The 19,976-nt window shown below is 36.6% G+C and overlaps 1 protein-coding gene across 1 annotated transcript; it reads left to right on the forward strand.

Moving 5' to 3' along the window:
- The first annotated feature begins 9,836 nt into the window (after nt 1-9,836).
- On the forward strand, nt 9,837-15,734 carry LOC132342962 (potassium voltage-gated channel subfamily H member 7-like). Its single transcript, XM_059878223.1, has 2 exons — nt 9,837-10,259; nt 15,432-15,734. Exons 1-2 carry the CDS (start codon nt 9,956-9,958, stop codon nt 15,461-15,463), a joined length of 336 nt encoding a protein of 111 aa, XP_059734206.1. The 5' UTR covers nt 9,837-9,955; the 3' UTR covers nt 15,464-15,734.
- The last annotated feature ends 4,242 nt before the right edge of the window (nt 15,735-19,976 follow it).

Consider the following 19,976-nt stretch of genomic DNA (forward strand, 5'->3'; position numbering starts at 1 on the left):
CTCAGTTATAAAGAATTCACCAGCCAATGCAAGAGACATGGATTGATCCCTGAATCGGGAAGATCCCCTGGAGAAGGAAATGGCAATACATTCCACTATTCTTGCCTGGGAAATCCCATTGACAGAGGAGCCTGGAGGGCTACAGTCCATGGGGTCACAAAAGAGTCAGACACGACTTAGCAACTGACAACAATAACAACGCATATTTGTAGAATATATAAATATTAAATATAAGTTATTATTTGCATTGAGTAATTAAGTCATTTTTCCTACTGAATGAGCATTAGTCAGTGATATCCTGATACTGAGACCAGCAACATCATCTTATAACATGTTTGAAATGTAGTTTGCTGGACCTTACACTAGAACACCTGATTCATTAACACAGAGATACAGCAATCTGTATTTTGAAAAACTCTTCAGGACATTCTGACACATTGAAGTTTGAGAACAACTGTTCTAGGTTATTAATGGTTAGATAAAAATACATTTTAGAGGAAGCTACACATAAAAATAAAGTTAAAATTTTACAGTATCTTATTTTCACAGTTATTTTCAAAAGTGAACTTTTTCATTTAATTTCATTAAGGTATTATAAAAGGGACTCCATTATCTTTGAAATGATTAAAAATATCCTCTACAAATCAAAAGAGAATTTTTACTTTTATGCTTACTAAAATAAAAATTTGAATTACTCTGAAAGCTTTGCCTGAAGCAAAGTCTATACACACAAAATACAGTTGGTAATTTAGGCAATTATCTAGCTAATTTAAGCCAGTAAAATGTATTCGTATGCTTTGGACTCAATATCCTTAATAATTGACACATAAAACATATATCTTCCTGAATAGCTACGTTACTCCCTCATATTTGTATTTCAGGGTTCAGACCCCAAGCTAAGGAACAAAGACATTTTCTGTATAGCTGGTTTATAAAGGGCACTCACAATGTTTTTACTATTCTCCATTGGAGCTGAAAGTCATTCTTTAATTCAAAGATGAAGAGCTGTGGTAGTAACAGTTTCCCACTCAGCAAGCATTACTATAGAAACAATCCATTATTCAGATGAATTTAATTAAAGGTTTTACAACATAACTAATGTTTACTATTATCATGTGTGTGGAAGTTTCCTCTCTTTAAAGATTAAATTTGACATAGAAAAAGGAACCATGACATTGTTGCTAAAAGAAATCTGGGAAAAGTTCAGTCATAAGCTGCAATCAACTTTATATCATGCCACCACACCCCCCAGGATTTGGGCAAAATACATGTTTCTAGGATCAAGAAAATTACTAATCATTAAAAATTATGCATTATCCTTTTGTTAGCAATGAATGTTAATGACAGCCTAAATGAGCATGTCCACATCAGAGTCCCTGTGTGCGTACCGTTTGGAAGAATTTGTTACTTAGCAACACCCAAATTAGGGACAGTCCCTATTTACACAGCATAAGGGTAACAGGTGTCTGTACCATTTGTGTTCGGAACACTCCATCAAAGAGTTCCTGTCGATTGTAACAACTATTAATACATGGTCATCTTGGGTCAATCTAGGTACAAATGTTATTACTTTTGCATAACATGAATGGACTCTTTAACTTGGCATTTTGAAAAGAAAGAATTCTATAAAAGAAAAACAAAATAGCAGTATTGTAAATCATACATTGATTTATTAAGCAGTTAATACTGGAAACCCAGTTAGGTATTTATAATTCTAATGTGTTTGATTTCATTTCCAGTGCCTCCTTGTGGAGGGATTTTTGACTTTGGGTGGCTAAGAGCAGTCCACCACCAGCCTGTCCCGTTTTCTGCCTTATCTCCCTTATTCTAAACCTGTGTTTTCTGCTTCTTTGCCCTCAAGATGAGCTAGCTAGGTTGGAAGCGGTGCTTCTCAGACATCATCAGCATTTGTGAACTTGATCCACAAGTTCTCTGCTGCTGCTATGGCTCCTGTGGTTATTCTCACTCCTACTATATCAATAACTTCCCCTGATGATCTTTACACATTCCTTCAAGATTCCTATCTTGTCCTATACTTAATGCCTTATTGTGAAATGTTTCTTTTTCTCCAGTATCTCTCACCCCAAGAAATGTCCCAGAAGTCTAAGTCTTTCAAGGCATTACAGATCACATCTGCTCCTTTAAAGGGTCCCAAATTTAGCTGCAGGTTTACCAGGTTGATGGACACCCTGGTGACCTTTTGTTTTCACAAACACCAGGACTGCACTGGCTTTACTGCCCCATTTGTCACCCACTAATCAGGTTAGCCAGGTCAGTACTGTGTTCACTCAGAATAATGTTTTTTTTCTTTTTTTTTCCCGCAGTCAAACTGCTAGCTACTGCCTTCTTTGACAATACTATGGGTTGTTCCAGCAGCCCATGGGCATCATCATAGACTCCTAACACATTAGTAGGTAGACATCTCCTCTCAGGGTGCCTCTGTGGAAATTTCTTACTGAAAAGGAAAAGTCAAATATGTCAATTATTTTTCCCTGTTTCTCCCATAAAATTTGATATGTTTCTCTCTCTGACTCAGAGATTAAAATTTTATTTCTCTGCACATCCAGAGCTAGTTGGTTGGAGAAAAGTCCCACAGTGATTTTAAGGCTTCCGATTTAAATGCCAGATGTGTGAATACCCTGGTCATAGAAAGGTACATTGATATTAATTCATGAATTCTTTTGTGTGATACTGACAGTGAAAGTGAAGTCGCTCAGTCGTGTCCGACTCTTTGCGACCCCATGGACTGTAGCCTATCAGGGTCCTCTGTCCATGGGCTTCTCCAGGCAAGAATACTGGAGTGGGTTGCCATTTCCTTCTCCAGGGGATCTTTCCAAACCAGGGATCGAACCCGGGTCTCCTGCATTGCAGGTGGATGCTTTACCATCTGAGCCACCAGGGAAGCTTACTCAGATCATTTTTTTCAGACCCTAGACTGACTGTCCTTCCCCATCTGTACCATAGGCACTGTGCCTGACACCTTCCTCAAGGCAGGGACAGATGCAGAAAATATTGGCCCCTGCAGGTACATAGCTCCATCCCTCACTGGGAGTTGTAGTCAAAGACAGGCACCTGCCTTACCCAAGGTCATGGCCCTTCCCATGGGATACCTGTAACCGGTGACTAGCTGCAACAGGGAGATACCTGACTTCATTTTGGCATAACTCTGAACGGCAAGTCCAGCTCCACAGCTCCCAAGAGGACAGGCTGAAGTTTTAGCTGCATTTTTGTATCAGTTTAAATAACTTCCTCTGACCAATCCTGTCTTCTTTTTTTTTTTTTTTTTCTTATAGGCGTATCCCCTGAGGACGCATCCCCAAAACTCTTTTGCACGGTCTGTTTTCAGAGATCCAATCAAGATACTTCCCAGCACTCCAAATGCTTTGTGAGGGGAAATATCTCTGGTTGTGACCTTCACAACACCCTGCCACCCAGCCCCATATGCACACACACATGTCCTCTACTTACCCCACTGTAGTCTCCAGTTTGTGTGACTTCTTGAACGTACAATTTTTCCCACTTTTCAGTTTATAATTCAGCTAAGCAGAACCAAGCAAGGGTAATATCTTTTAATTTATATTTAACTTGAATTTAGTAGTAAAATGATTAAGTAGTCAAAAGTTCTAAGAGTTTGTGGAAATGATGAGAAATTAAACCAAGGGAATGGGGAATTTGTAATTGTGAGGAAATTCAGTGATTTAGCAATATATTGATAACTTTTTAGGAATATTTGGGTTTTCTGCAAGAAATATACTGTTTCTAATATTCCTAGGTATAGTCTTAAATTAGTGTCTTGTTTCATGTCAAAATTAGCACAATAGTTTTCTTCCAAATTTTAGATTAGAATCAGCTCTGGTTGAGTGAGGGAAGTGAGGAGAGAGAGACAGAGAAATAATTCAGATTGGTGAAAATTTCTCAATTTGGAAAATTTGATAAAACCATTTCCTAAAGTCCCATTACTGAAGGAGATAGGGATAGAAATGTAGTTGCGATCATTGTAATTCTGTGAGAACTGTGATTAGCTAAAAGTATATGTAAAGAAACTCAAAACTGGAAGGAATATTAAGAGTCAGCTAGTCCTAGAGGATTCTAAGGAAGGTTAGTGGAGGGATTTCAGATGGAGGAGATTTTGTTATTCAACCTTGAGATTATAAAAAATGTGTGCATGCATTTATCTACATTCATTTAGAGGAGAGATTTATGATTCTCAATAGATGGTTGTGTGAATATTTATGGAACAAAAAAACATGAAATCTGGGGTAAAACTGAAATTAAATCAAGGAAGCTGCTGTTTTATTTTGATTTTACCACCCTGATTCCCTATTTGACCCTGGGCCAAGTATTTAACATTTTTTCATGTATGGTTTGAAGTCATAATTATAGGTTTCAAAACAGAAGGACACTGGGAATATCTGTATCTTCTTGGGTGAGATGTAAACAGCTCTTATTTAAGTGTTAGCGCAAGGTGTATGAAGATGAAGCTTACAAATTTATATTCAGCAGTTTCATAGAAGGTACATGTCCTGAGAAAGACATTGTCATGATAGTTAATTATAAGTTCATGTATAGTAGAAATATCTCTCTCAAGTGAAAAATGATGCCTCTAAACAAAATTATGTTCATGTCAGTAGTTTATCAATACATATAATTGTTTTAGGGAATGTGTTAAAAGATGTATAACTCCCCCGCCCCGATTCTATTGTTATTATTTCAGACTTATTGAACGTTTTAGTAGATAGTAAGCTAAATAGTATCTCTTTTAGTTATTCAAATTAGAAAGCAAATATATTAAAATATGGAAGCAACTTACAAGGCTGTTTTTTAGTGTTAAGAATCATAAGGTTATACTTATCTATGTTTTATATTTGATGCCTGAGAGTGCTAGCACTGACCAAAATTCTCAATGTTTATTCTTTCCGGATGAACTGAGGTTAGACAACTAAATCTGTAATGCAATATAACATGGTCATATTAACCTAGTGATGCAGAAAAGACCATCTGTACCACCTTGGATATGACTAAACTGTAGGAGCAATCTAAATGCCTTGTGCAGTCATTAATTTAAGAAAGGCAGGGAATTGTTTTTAAATGTGGAGGGTAATGTAATGGATTAAAAATGAATAAAAGTAGGCACTGACCTCAGTGCATTGTAATAAGCTTGCAGAATTGATTTGTAAACTGCTTTATAAGTCAATTCCAAGTGCATTAAAAACTAATCAAATGACTTTGATGCAGTTCACTGATTTTTAACTTGGCAATTTACTTGAGCATATAAAAGTTGTTAGTAGAATTATATAAGAATGCTTGCAAAATAGATACTGTGATGTACTGTTATTTAATCATATGCACACAGTGATTACTGTCACCTACTAATTAATCCAGAGCTTAATGTTGAATGTACCTGGAATTTGTGCACTGTGTCCTTTGATCAGAAAGATAAATTCTATTTCAATTATATTTGCCACTGTTAACTACTAGCACACAAAACCTAACAGTAAGAATTTAGCCTGCCTAATTCTAAAATTTTCTGTAATTGGTATTTTACATAAAATACACTAGATTTGAGGAGTTTGAAAACACTTCTGCGTATGCTCTAGAATCAGAAAGATAGCAATTAATAACCTCTGGGGAAAAGGTGACAATTAAGAGCATGTGTTGTATTAGGCATATAGGGCATGATATAAACTTCACCATTTTCATCAGCTGTTGGATTCTACTCAGTTAAATTGGTGAATATGAGTAAATACAGTTCCAGGAGGCTGTGTGTATATGCTAAGTTGCTTGAGTTGTGCCCGACTCTTTTCAATGCTATGGACCATAGTCCACCAGGCTCTTCTGTCCATGGGATTCCCCAGCCAAGAATACTGGGGTTGGTTGCCATGGCCTCCTCCAGGGGATCTTCCCAACTCAGAGACTGAACCTGCTTCTCATGTCTCCTGCATTGGCAGGCAGGTTCTTCACCACTAGCACCACCTGGGTGCTACTGGGAGGCAAATATGGTCTAAATAAGTTGGTCAGAGCAACTGAATATCTTAGTTTTTCCACAGTCAAAACTGAAGCACATTATCAGTTTAGGATCTGCTAGTGAACATTCATTTATCATGCTCAAGCATTCTGTTAGAACTGGGATTTTGTGAGCAAAGTACACAGAGGCCCTGCCTACAGTCCACTAGGGAAGAGAAATGTTAATCAGAAAATCAGTAAGTGTACAACTACGAGCTGTTGTGAAAATTACAAAGGTGATACTAATAGTTCTGAAGGAAGGAAGAGCTTCCCATAGGAAACGACTTTGGAGCTAAAATCTGAAGGCTGTTATTATAGATTATGTATAACTGAATCACTCAGCTGGACACCTGAAACGGCTGCTGTTGCTGCTAAGTCGCGTCAGTTGTGTCCGACTCTGTGTGACCCCATAGATGGCAGCCCACCAGGCTCCCCTGTCCCTGGGATTCTCCAGGCAAGAACACTGGAGTGGGTTGCCATTTCCTTCTCCAATGCACGAAAGTGAAAGGTGAAAGTGAAGTCGCTCAGTTGTGTCCGACTCTTAGCGACCCCATGGACTGTAGCCTACCAGGCTCCTCCGTCCATGGGATTTTCCAGGCAAGAGCACTGGAGTGGGGTGCCATTCCCTTTTCCACACCTGAGACTAACACAACATTATTAATCAAAGACTTCCCTGGTGGCTCAGATGGTAAAGCGTCTGTCTACAATGCAGAAGACCTGGGTTTGAGCCCTGGGTTGGGAAGATCACCTGGAGAAGGAAATGGCACCCCACTCTAGTACTCTTGCCTGGAAAATCCCATGGACAGAGGAGCCTGGTAGGCTACAGTCTATGGGGTCACAGAGTCGGACACGACTGAGCGACTTCACTTTCATTAATCAAAGAACATGCCTGCCAATAAAGGAGAGGTAAGAGACAAGTATTTGATCCCTGGGTTGGGAAGATCCCCCAGAGGAGGGCATGGCAACCACTCCAGTATTCTTGCCTGGAGAATCCCATGGACAGAGGAGCCTGGCAGGCTACAGTCCACAGGGTTACACAGAGTCCAGACACAACTGAAGTGACTTAGCACACACACATACATGCTCCAGTATAAAATATTTTTTAAGAAGAAAGAAGTGCAACAGATTTCTATAAAAAGAAAATCCTAAAGGATGTACTGAGTAGGAAGAGTGAAAATTATCAAGCACAAGGAAGCCCTGAATCTAAAAGAAGCATAGACCTCTGGAAATTAAAGTTCATATGGCTGGGTCCTAGAAAGGAAAGAGGAAAAATTAAGCTTCAGATAGTAGAGTTAGTGTTATCTTCATGCCCAAAGCAAGAACTTACTGGGAGCAGTAAAAGGTTAAGCAATAGTCTATGTGGTCAAAAGTTGTTTTTTTTTTTTAAATATATAATTTTTAAAGGATAGACAATATGATGCAAATATGGAAAATGATATGTATCTTATTGCAAGAAATCCAGTGAACCGTGATTATCTCCACAGAGTGAGAGCAATGGAGATAAAGAGAAGTAAAGACATTAAAAAGATATTCAAGAGGTAAAATGAACACAGCAGATTAATTGGATATGAAGGATGGAGTAAGACAGAACAGTAACTACTAGAGTAGCACTCATCTCAGGCTTATACAACTAGATGGACTGTGATGCCATTCACTGAAAAAATAAGAGTTGGACTTGGAGGATAGATCATGAGATCAGATTTGTTACAGGATTTTGAGGTGTCTAGAAGACTTCTAAGTGAAGATGCTGATGAGGCTATTAAAAACACAGCTTTGGAGGTAAGACAATAAGTCTAGGCTTGAGTTATAGATTTATGAGTATTTGAACTAAAGATGGAATTGAAAATATATGGATAGATAAGACCATCCACTGGAAAAGTATACTTAAATATAATGCAGAAAAGTTCATAAGTTTTGAGTGTTCTTTCATGTTTTAAAATGATTCTCAATACATTGAAGAAAAGTTCATGGTAAATATATTAAAGATAATGGTGCCTATGACACTTAAAGAACTTCCGTGGTATCGAGTGTTTAAGGCTCTGAGCTTCCACTGCAGTGGGCGTGAGTTTGATTCCTAGCTGGGGAACTAAGAATCCACATGCCACGTGGCATGGCCAAAATATAGAAAGAAAAAAAAAAAAAAAAAGAATATAAGGAGGTAGAAAATACCATAGCCCAGATAATCCAATTGACTGACTCGAAACCCAGCATGTGATTGTAAAGCCATGGAATGGTGTGGACTTAGGCCACTGGACTGACAACATAAAACAGAATCTGCATTTTCTTGTAGACAGTACTTAGAAAATCTTTGAATTACACAGTATTGTTTGGATGCTTTCTCTTATCCTTCTAGTTTTTCTAGGAGTATAAGCTTTACCTTTTTACTATTTTAACTTATAAAAGAATGCATGCTCGATGAAACAAACACCAGCAATATATAAAGAAGAATGCAATACATTTCCCACACTTCCAAACCCAATGACCCAATCAACATGAAAACTGTGGATTGTGTTTTCCCACATCTTTTTCTACTGCCATATGACTTCTATGGGCAAATACAAGGTTTTATTATTCTTAATGAAATAATACCACTGTAAACACATTAAACTGAAACTTCCCTTTTCATGTAAAACCATATTTGAGTGACCGTCTAACCAAAGCATATACATATTCTTGTTTTTCAAGAACATTGTAAGATTCCAAAGTATAAAAATGCCATAATTTATTCCACTATTCTCCTTCTAATGGATAATATGATTGTATCCTGTTTTGGTGCATTATCCTATAATGGGGATTTCTGAGTCAAAATAAGTGTATATGAAAACTGTATTTTTTTCACTTTCATAGACATTGTAAGATGATTTTCCAAAGAATTTGTACCAGTTTGCTGTTCCACTAGCAAAGCATCAGAATGCTTGTCAGCATTCTTTGGCAGCACTAGATGCTACGTTTCTTGTTTTCATTTACTACAAGTTGAAGCATGGAAAATACTATCTTGTTTTAATGTGCATATTTTACTACCAGTAAGTTTATGTGTTTATTAGCTAATATTTTAATTTTTAATATTTTAATGTTTATATTTAGTTGCCCTTCTAAGCATAAACCATTCTGAGATACATATAACATTCCATGCCATATTCTTAGATATTGGAACAAAAACTAATCAAGGCAAAGAAATTCTTATGTTTACAACCCACTCTGAAGCCAAATGTTTTTCAGGAATTCCAAGCAGAATGAGGACTGTTTCATACACAGTTGACCCCACTTTTTCACATCAACACTAGACTAACAATATCATCCAATACAGATCTTTTAGAATATGTCAGGCCAACTCCTTACTCCAACCTCATTCCCTCTCCTCCACTTCCAATACTATAGCATCCTCCCCTCCGTAGACCTCCCACACATATGCACTTTCCTGTGTCTGGCCCTTTTACTCATAGTATCCCATCCCTTCGTTTTCTTTCTAAACTGTACTCCAATTCTCGGTTTCCCTTTAAGAAAATGCATGTATAGTGAATATATCTTGTAATTTGTTAAAACAAAAAAAATTATCCAAATAATGCTTTTGTATCAATGGAGTATATCTAACCATCAGGAACATGGTAAAATCATTTCACTATTTTCTTACAGCTTATATGATAATTCATATCAGTCCCAGAGACGTTTTCTACCATAAACCACATTCCAACTGTAAATGACTTAAGTATTTGTTAATAACTTTTTACATGGTAGTTAAATATGTGTCAGCAATGTTTATTTGTTTGTTTGAAGGGATATGTATCCTTTGTCGTGTAATAATGCTCTTTTCCTATCTCCATTTGTAGGGAAACTTTTTGGGTTCAAATTCCCTGGTCTGAGAGTTCTCACTTACAGAAAGCAGTCTTTACCACAAGAAGATCCTGATGTGGTAGTGATTGAGTCATCTAAACACAGTGATGACTCCGTAGCCATGAAGCACTTAAAGTCTCCAACAAAAGAAAGCTGCAGCCCCTCGGAAGCAGACGACACAAAAGCCTTGATACAACCCAGCAAATGTTCCCCCTTGGTGAATATCTCTGGACCTCTTGACCATTCCTCTCCCAAAAGGCAATGGGACCGACTCTACCCTGACATGCTGCAGTCAAGTTCCCAGCTGACTCATTCCAGATCAAAGGAAAGCATTTGTAGTATACGGAGGGCTTCCTCGGTTCATGATATAGAAGGATTCAGTGTCCATCCCAAGAACATATTTAGAGATCGACACGCCAGTGAAGGTATGTTAGTAATTTTTTTAATATGGAAACTTATATTAAGGGGTAAGGAAAGATAATTTCTGTATTGTGTTTAATTTCAACATTAATTCTTATACTTGTGAAAAAGAAATGTGAGTAGAATCTATTAAAAATATCAGTTCTACAGAATTGTTACTGATTTCCTCCTTGAATCCTAGTGACTTTTTTCTTTTCTGGCGTCTTTATCTGAGGTAGAATGATAACTATTATCTGCTTATTTTATGGAGTGTTAAATAACTAATGCTTAACATAAGATCTGTTTAGGTGATAACACTATTATCTCAAACATAATGCATTGTGCTGCATTTAGTAAATAGTCAAGAACTGGTCAAAAAGAGTGGTGCGTGATCATAGGACTATTTTACTGACCATTTCTTTCCAAAAGGAAAAGGTGTATAAAATATGATATACTGAGTGATAAGAAAGCTATACACTAATTGGGGGCAGGGAGGAGATAGGAAGGGGGAAGGGGCTCAACCAGAAGCAACATGAAATGCAAAGTCAAAATTCATTATTTCTCTCTGCCCTCTTCAGGACAACAAAAACAACTCATCATTAACATGATAATGATAATATTTGTTGAGTATTTACATGTGTGAGGCGCACACATTAACATTAACTCATTTAATTCTTATAATAACCTTATGAATTAAAATCTGTTATTAAGTCCAGGATTTAATAGATGAGGAAACTAAGACCTAGAGGCATTCCTGGTGGCTCAAGAATCTGCCAGCCAATGCGGGAGACAAAACAGACTAGGGTTCAATCCCTGCATCAGGATGTCAGGAAGCTTCCCTGGAGGAGGGCACGGCAATTCACTCTAGTATTCTTACTTGGAGAATCTCATGGACAGAGGAGCCTGGTGGGCTACAGTCCGAGGGGTTGCAAAGAGTTGAACACAACTGAAGTGACTTAGCACACAAAGCTTAGATATGTTACATAAATATCTGGTCCTAGGTTATGAAGTGCCAGAAAGTGTTAGTCGCTCAGTCATGCCTGACTCTTTGCAGCCCCATGGACTGTAGCTTCTCAGGCTCTTCTGTCCATGTAATTCTTCAAGCAAGAATACTGGAGCGGGTAGCCATTCCCTTTTCTAGGAGATCTTCCCGACCCAAGGATTGAACCCAGTTCTCCTGCATTGCAGGCGCATTCTTCATCATCTTAGCCACCAGGGAAGCCCTTTCAAACCGAGGACTGGTCGCCAGAATCCACAAGCCATTCATTCAATGTTGTTCTTCTTTGATGCGTGCTTCACGAAACCTTACTGCAAGGAAATGTTGAATCACTGAAACTTCTCCAGGGAGGTCCAAGGTTCAGGGTACCTGTCATTGTCTGTGCATGTGTTGGAAAAAATTTCCAGACATAAGGCAAAATGAGAGGAGAATAAAGTTTATTAGAGTGGAAGACACTATTAGAACAGTGGGTGGCTCAAGGGAAAGCCAAACCCTTTCACAGCTGGGCAGTCAATTTTTGTAGTCTCAAGACAGAGAAAGTTTCTACTGGAATGGTGGCATTAGGTGATCGGCCAGGATGATACAAGGCAGATAATAGGATGGGCACTTTACCTAATTTGGAGTCATGGAACTGGCTGGTTTTGATCCAGAGATTCATGGCAACAGATGCTTGGTCAGTTCCAGAGATTTTTAACCTCTGACTTTGGTACAGGGCTCCAGACCTGTGACCTTGGTATAGGGCTCCACAGTACCCATTGCACGGATGCATTAGTCTCACTTTCTACAGATTTGGGTTCTGGAGAGGCCCACTGTCCTCTCTGTGGTATTTATTCCTGTGAGCACCCGTCATCATCCATGCTGCCGCTGGTTTTCTCTTTTAAACATAAAAGACCATGGGGCTCCTTAGTGTAGGGTACTGGACACTTACCCAGCTGTCCATCGGTTTTTCAAGCTTCATTTCTAGCCCCTGCAGGATTTCCTCCCCTTCTAAATTCTAAACCTGAACAAAAATAATCACCATTTCCCAAAAATATCTCATGCATTTTCTTCCTTCATTGCTTTGTTATGCTGGGAATACTCATGCGCACTTTGTCCCTCCTCACACTACTACTCATAGCCATAAGGATCCGTTTCTCCTTTCCAAACCAGAATTAAATGGTTTCATACCTAAGTGTGTAAAACAGTGTTTACATATATGATAGCATTTCTTCTTATTATTTCTTATTGTTCTACATTTATTCCACATTTTATATCTTTCAATGCTATTAGATATACACACAAATAATGATATTGTTGAGAGGTTCTCTAGTGCTGGAATTCTAGCATGCTTGGCTCCATGGCTTTGGTTTCAAGCACAGTCACCTATTTCATGGCAAGAACTCAATAAGCATTGAGGTGACTTTAAGAGCATCATGCTCATGAATTTTGTTACAGAATCATACACACCAGGCAATAATGAGTTATCTGTTCATTAGTACTCTGCAATTTAAACAAAAATCATAGGATTGAATCATGTGAGGGATCTCTATTTAAAGAGTGCAGTGAAGTAGAGAAGACAGAAGAGATGAAAGAAAATGAATTAACAAGAAAAAATTCAAAGAGAGATAAATCAGTATCACAGAAATAAAAAGAACAGTTTTCTATAAGATGGATTTGATATGGTACAAGAGCAATTAGCGCATCTCTTTTATTCTCTGGTCCAAAGAAAGTCAAAAGGAAAAAGGAAAATAAAGTCAAGAACAATTTTCAAACCAGATTGTCTAAAACTTTGTATCATCTAGTCACATCATGCTCATTATCTCCTGACTAAAAGAAACTTCTGAAATTTAGTCTTTAAGCAATGGATCCTATAGCTGAACAACAGTAAATCCAATATAATAATTCAAATGTCCAGCATATATTTTAGTTAGTCAGTCCACTGAGTGTAGTCTTCTTTAGCAAACATACTGACTTTTCGGAGACTGGCCTTATTGCCTAGAACCTGAGTTACAGTGCAGTAACATTCAGAAACAATATTAAATGATGCATATTCTGTGCATGGTACAGACTTAACCTGTGTTTTGACAGCGGTACTAAGTTAGATCAGATTTCATGATTTAACTTTATTGTTTTCAATTTTATGTAGTCTCCATTTAGCACACAGTTACTGATGCAATTATGGGAAAAGGATGTGTTAGTATTTTGGGTTTCTCAGTTCAGGTTCTATGTATGGACAGGATGGACAATTGAGATCATCCTCAATTTTTCTTCTCCCACCCAAGCTATGTTATTTTCAAAAACGGTATCATTTTTTTACAGTTGCTAAAGTCAGCTTCTGACTACCAATTGATAATTCAGAAGGTATTTTGTACTACACCATTAGAGCAATTTTAGATACAAAATCTCTAAGTAGTATAGAAGAAACTACAGTTCCTAAAGCTTTATAATTTAATATGCTTTAGAAACTGAGGCACTGATGGGAGATGGAAAGCTTTTAAAACTGATTTTAATTTTATGACTATATAATTATTTAATGGTTTCAATTGTTGTCTCTTCACTTAAGAAGAAAAGTCCCTCCTATATAGGTTATTTTATAGAACTTGAAATAATTTGCGAATATATCAGTGCATATTATTTAACATTATCTTTTCACCTAATCTAAATTACCAAATACCTTAGAACCAACTCAAACCATTTGTGGTGAAGGACCAAAATTTTTTGGTTTTGTTTTTCTATCTACCACATACCAACCAATATATTTGTAAATACAGTAATAATGCATTATATGGAAAAATGAAAATCTAAAAAATAGGCATAAAAATATAAGCTCCAATTCTTGTATTATTAAATTGAACAGATGTAAAAGTATTTTCTGTCAAACTGCTACAAGACTCTAAATGCTTACTCTAATCTTTGCACTTACACTGTCATGGAGGAGTAACAAGCACCGGCTCCAAGACCACATGCTTTGTTTCAGAATGTCAGTGCAGCATTAACTGTATAATATCACTTTGGGGCAGTTGTCTTTGGAACTTACAGTTCTTTACATGTAATTTCCAGGTTGATGAATAGAGTTATACTGTTTAACTACTTGCTCGCAAGCAGTTATTACTTTCCTAATGATTGTTGAGCCCAACTTCTGATGGAGATAATTAATTCCTTGTAATCAAAGTCTCTTCCATTAGCCCTATTTGCTTCTTATAGTCCCTCAAAGAGGGCAGAGCATTGACATATAAGGTCATTATTTTATTTGTGCATCTCTGTGTGAGATAATGTCTATGACAATTCAGTATACCACACTATTGAAATTGCTTCAGTTGGTGAATTTGAAACAATTATGATATATCCCAAGATTTTAAACATGAATAGCATTAGCATATGTGTTGACAATATATTTTTCAAATCTTGGTTATATTTGAAAGTTCCTAACATGATGTCATTAATATTAAGCTTCTTTGTTTCAAAACTAGTAATGAATATTTTGTTAGTAGCAATATATAACACTGTCAGATTGCTATTCTCAAAATAAATCTGAAAACACTCCATTTTGAAATTTGAAAACAAACCCATTATAATATAAGCAAATTTCCTAAAATTTCTAGGTATTACATTGAGTGTATTGTGGACAGCATAAATTTTTAAATCTCACATTACCTTTAAACAGTCGAATCTTTCACTGATTTCTTATAATTATTTTTGCCTAAGAATGGCTCTTAGAGTGCTGTTTCATATTTTCAAAATATACACTGAAGAGCATTTGTGAGATGGATTGTTCATAAAATTGTGATTAATAATTCAAGTTGGTTTATTAAACCATTGTCTAAGAACCATTTTTTATTAACACACTAATTTATAATGAAAAACATTACTTAACATACAAAATGCTGTGTAGTTCTTTGTAAGTGGTGGCTGAAGCTACACTAAAATTGACTTCTGACAATGTTGAAAGTTTTTATCCCAACTCTAGGCATATAGATACAGCTTTCTCCAAATAGTGAGATTAATGTTTCACGTATTTGAACACAGATGCTTATGATGGCAGATATTATTTTTAGCATATGCATCTTCCTTGGTTGAAGAATACAGAATGTTAATTTCAAAGATACATTTTCAATCATTGCATCCTATTTTCTCTGATTGTTGTTACAGAGGTTATTCAGTGCATATAACATAATTTTAGTCTTCATATTTCTCTCTTTTTTTCCTTACGTGCTCAAAACAGACAATGGTCGCAATGTTAAAGGTAATGTATGAACTCAAGTTTCATCATCTGATGCTTAAATTGCCCCCTTACTCGGCATGTTAACTTGCCTGCTGTATGCCCTGTTCAATGCAACATCATGCTGCCCTTAGTGAGTCCAGGTGCCTGGTGGAGACATCATGGCTTGATTTTGGTGGAGATGTTGTTACTTTCTCAAATGTGTCACCAAAATGATTAAGAACTCCTTTTCCCTTCAAGGAATATAAGCCTAGGTTGACAATGAAGACTTCCTAAATATTTGAATAATTTGGAAAGAAGCAAATATTAAGCTAAATATATTTCAGCCAAAAAAAAATCTTTTTTGAGTACCAGATTAAATAAAATAAAGTGCTACATGACAGCATCACTTCACTTGTTCCTCTTTTGTTTCCTTAAAACTAGTGTCACGTTCCTGGATGGCAGGGGGTATGGTTTTAAGCTTACTGTAGTAGTAAACTGTATATGCATGATAGTCGTTTCCTATTTTCCTATATAACATTTCAATCATTTTTAATTGTGTCCTATATAAGTCTGAAATCACTAGCATGACCTAAAGCTAATGTAGGTTTAACTGGGCAATACCTGTGAATAAACCTGGATCTGACTAAAAATAGAAAATTCACTTCAGTTTTTCTACTCTATTGTACTAGATGCAAAAACCACAAAATATAAAACTCATATTATTCTCATCCAATTGGAAACTTTTGGAACTTAGTCCTGTAACATACGCTGTGCATGCTGCCATGGGTGTCCATATGGTGACAACTACTCATCTATGCATGTGTGTTGCATGGACACGTCTCCGTCAGTGACCGTCGTTACTTAGAGTTCGCTGTTCTGGCCTCTTCCATATGTCACTTTACTCTGATCACTGTGAAGTTTTGTATATTGATTTCTCAAATGCTTCCCTAACTAATTCAGAGCTGGTGATGATTATGAATTGAGAGCACTAGAAACTAAAGATGTTTTCTCATCAGCATCCCAGGTAATTTGAAAATAAGAGAAATCATGGCAGCTTCTCTCCATCCTAACTTCATTTTCTAAGTATTTCAAAAAGGGTCTGTGCAGGTGACCTCCAATCACAGGATGGAATTTCATATACATGATTGTTTTATCCTTGGCCTTTCCACTGAGATTTCTAAAAGGGAACAAATTAGTGTCAGCTGTGGGTAGTGATTTGAGTTGATATAATTCAGAACATAACCTCAAAAAACAGAGTACAGACAGCTCATGACAACTGGCCTGTGTGAAACATGACTGGCTTTAGCATTTAGCAATTAGCAATAAATTATTAGACATTAATTTTCCAGTGATCTTTAAATGCGTGAGAAACAAATATAATTTTCCTCAGTAAACAGGAAATTGAGCTTACTAATCTTCAGACTAGTAGTTCACATAGTTTTCATGTCATTCAAACTACATTAATTCATTTTTTCCTTATAGATTAAGCCATTTAATCTCCAACCCATTCCTTCAGTCCTCCATTTTTTAATAGCAATACTCTGAATAAAGACGAATCATAAAAGTCAGAATTTGGGATTAGGAAACTCTAACCCACTCTAGAAAGTTTTCACATATTAATATTTATAAAGTTAAAAGATAAAACATGAGCAATTTAATAAAAATTTAATGTAAATGTGCCCTCCAGTGTCTTTATTATTTGTTCAGGCTCTGATTTTGAAAACTATTTAAAAATATTTAAGTACCTGGCTCTTTGAGATTTTCACAGAGTAATTAGTATGCTAATTAGCCACAGGACAATGCATTAAAAGTGTGCTTTTTAAAATTTTGGGGGCCTTGTTACTAAGGCAAATTTTTAAAAATAAAAAAGTTTCTATACATCTTTGTTTGCAAATATATAATTACAGTTTTTTTTGCAATGTTGACTTAACCAAAAATAGTTTCTTTAACAAACTAAAATAAATGATTTAGAAATGTGCTTGGAAGGCCTTCAAGATCATCTAGTTTATTCCCCTTAGGCAAGAATATTGGTGAAATCTCTTGCACAGGTGGTAGAAGCATCTTTAGAGGATCCCATTCTTTAACTTTCTTGGAAAATCTATTTTTCCTGCCTATACAAAAGCTAATTTAAATCCTTCTTGCTGAAATGTAATTGTTTTCCCTTCATCTGTCCTGAGTGGACTAAGATACTAGCTGGTTACTTCTATTCCTTATGTAACATCACAGTGTAAAAACAGCAAATTGGTACTCAAATCTTTTCTGCTAAAATGGAATAATTTCCATCTTACCTTTTTTCTTAGGATCAATTTTGTTTTCCTTTAATAAATTCCCTTAACACTCTGAAATAAGATTTCAGAGTGTACAAAGTATATATAACCCATTATCAAAGAGTGAAAAAGTTAATTCAAATAATTGCACGTGCTGCTTATATGTATGTGTGAATGTGTACATCATATATTTAAACAATTTTTCTAATATATGAAATATGAACTCAATTCTAGTGGTTATTCTGTTTATTCTACTTCCCAAGTCACCATAAAAATTTACCCCACTTATACCACTTAGTAAGTCATTCAAAAAGTTTACCTCTCTATAGCTTCTACTCTTCATTATCCCAAAGTGAAAGTGAAAAGTGAAAGTGAAGTCACTCAGTCATGTCTGACTCTTTGCGACCCCATGGACTGTAGCCTATGAGGCTCCCCCGTCCACGGATTTTCCAGGCAAGAGTACTGGAGTGGATTGCCATTTCCTTCTCCAGGGGATCTTCCCGACCCAGAAATCGAACCCAGGTCTCCTGCATTGCAAGCAGACACTTTACCGTCTGAGCCACCAGGGAAGCCTCTTCATTATCCCAAGTAACTCTATACTCCACTGACAATGGTATGTTCAATTTCCAAGTCATCTGTGAATCTGGCATATGAGTCCTTTCACCTCCCCTCATAAAAGCTATCACATACACAAAGGAAATCAACTGATCTAATATAACTTTTATCTTATATGCTACATTGGCTGTTACCAAGTGTTTTTACTTGGTACAAACACTTTTACAAGTGTTTTTTACAAGAATTTGCAAATTGATTTTCAATCATGACAGTTTTCTTCTGTAAAGTATATGTCATGCACAGAAACAAACAACATGGATATTGATTACAAATAATTTGGTGAATAATTCTGATATATTTTTAGTTTCGAACTGGTTATCTTATGCTTATTGACAGTGGTCTTTTACAAAATCCAATTACTAAACACTACATCCACATTTTCTTTAATGTTAAGCCACTTCAGCAATTTAGGTTTTATTAAATTTAGCCAAATAAACTCACGCTGTAAGAAATACTATATAAAGATGATTTGAAAACACTCAGTCTTTTTGGTTTCCTTTTCTGTTCCCTTTGGCTCTCAAGAGCAATAATCTTTTTTTTTTAATAACATTATTTTTAAAAAAGTTTATCAGAAACCCAGCAGCATCTTTAAGACAATATATTCTCCTTTAGCATCTTGTGTGCATATGTATGCTAGTTGCTTAATGGGGTTGTTTAATCCAGTCAACCCCATGGACTGGAGCCCACCAGGCTCCTCTGTCTTTGGAATTCTCCAGGCAAGAACACTGGAGTGAGTTGTCATTTCCTTCTCCATTAGCATCTTGTAACTCATGATAAATTCAAATAACCTCATCATAAAAATTTTAAATACCTTTAATCTAAAATTCTTCCCAGATGTTGCTTTAGCCTGTACTTGATCTTTAAAAGCAGGATACTTCTTTGTAGCTGGAATCTGGCTTATTTTATATGTAATCAGCCACTTGTGATATATTTGAGCTTGATCCAACTGTTAGTCTTTTTCTATGATCCAAGGGATGTTGGCAATTTTATCTCAGGGTCCTCTGCCTTTTCTAAGTCCAGCTTGTACATTTGGAGTTCTTGGTTCACGTACTCTTGAAGCCTGGCTTGAAGGATTTTGAGCATTACCTTGCTAGCTTGTGAGATGAGGGCAATTGTGCAGTAGTTTGAGCATTCTTTAGCATTGCCCTTCTTTGGGATTGGAATGAAAACTGACATTTTCCAGTCCGGTGGCCACTGCTGATTTTTCCAAATTTTCTGGCCTATTGAGTGAAGCATTTTAACAGCATCATATTTTAGGATTTGAAATAGCTGAGCTGGAATTCCATCACCTCCGCTAGCTTTGTTTGTAGTGATGCTTCCTAAGGCCCACTTGACTTCACACTCCAGGATGTCTGACTCTAGGTGAGTTTAGTCTTCATGGTCTCCTGTTTTCCATATTCTACTAGAATATTAGAAAATTGTCTGTTCATCCATTTTGCAAATGTTTCTCTAAAAATTGTCAAGTCCTCCTAAATACTTTTGAGCTTTATTATTTTCTATTGAATCTAGTGTGTACATATTCAGTCACTCAGTGGTGTCTGACTCTTTGTAGCCCCATGGACTATACCCCTCCAGGCTCCTCTGTCCATGAGATTTCCCAGGCAAGAATACTGGAATGGGTTGCCATTTCCTTCTCCAGGGAATCTTCCTGACCCAGGGATCCAGCCGGTATCTCCTGGGTCTC

The sequence above is a fragment of the Bos taurus genome, chromosome 2 (genome assembly GCF_002263795.3).
Source record: "Bos taurus isolate L1 Dominette 01449 registration number 42190680 breed Hereford chromosome 2, ARS-UCD2.0, whole genome shotgun sequence".
In the NCBI taxonomy this organism is placed as follows: domain Eukaryota; kingdom Metazoa; phylum Chordata; class Mammalia; order Artiodactyla; family Bovidae; genus Bos; species Bos taurus.

Bases quoted from the DNA above. Each gene is read 5' to 3' on its own strand.
- LOC132342962 (XM_059878223.1), top strand. From the start codon at position 9,956: ATGAAGCACTTAAAGTCTCCAACAAAAGAAAGCTGCAGCCCCTCGGAA. The intron at 10,260-15,431 runs GTATGTTAGTAA...TGCTCAAAACAG, and splicing joins AGATCGACACGCCAGTGAAG to ACAATGGTCGCAATGTTAAA.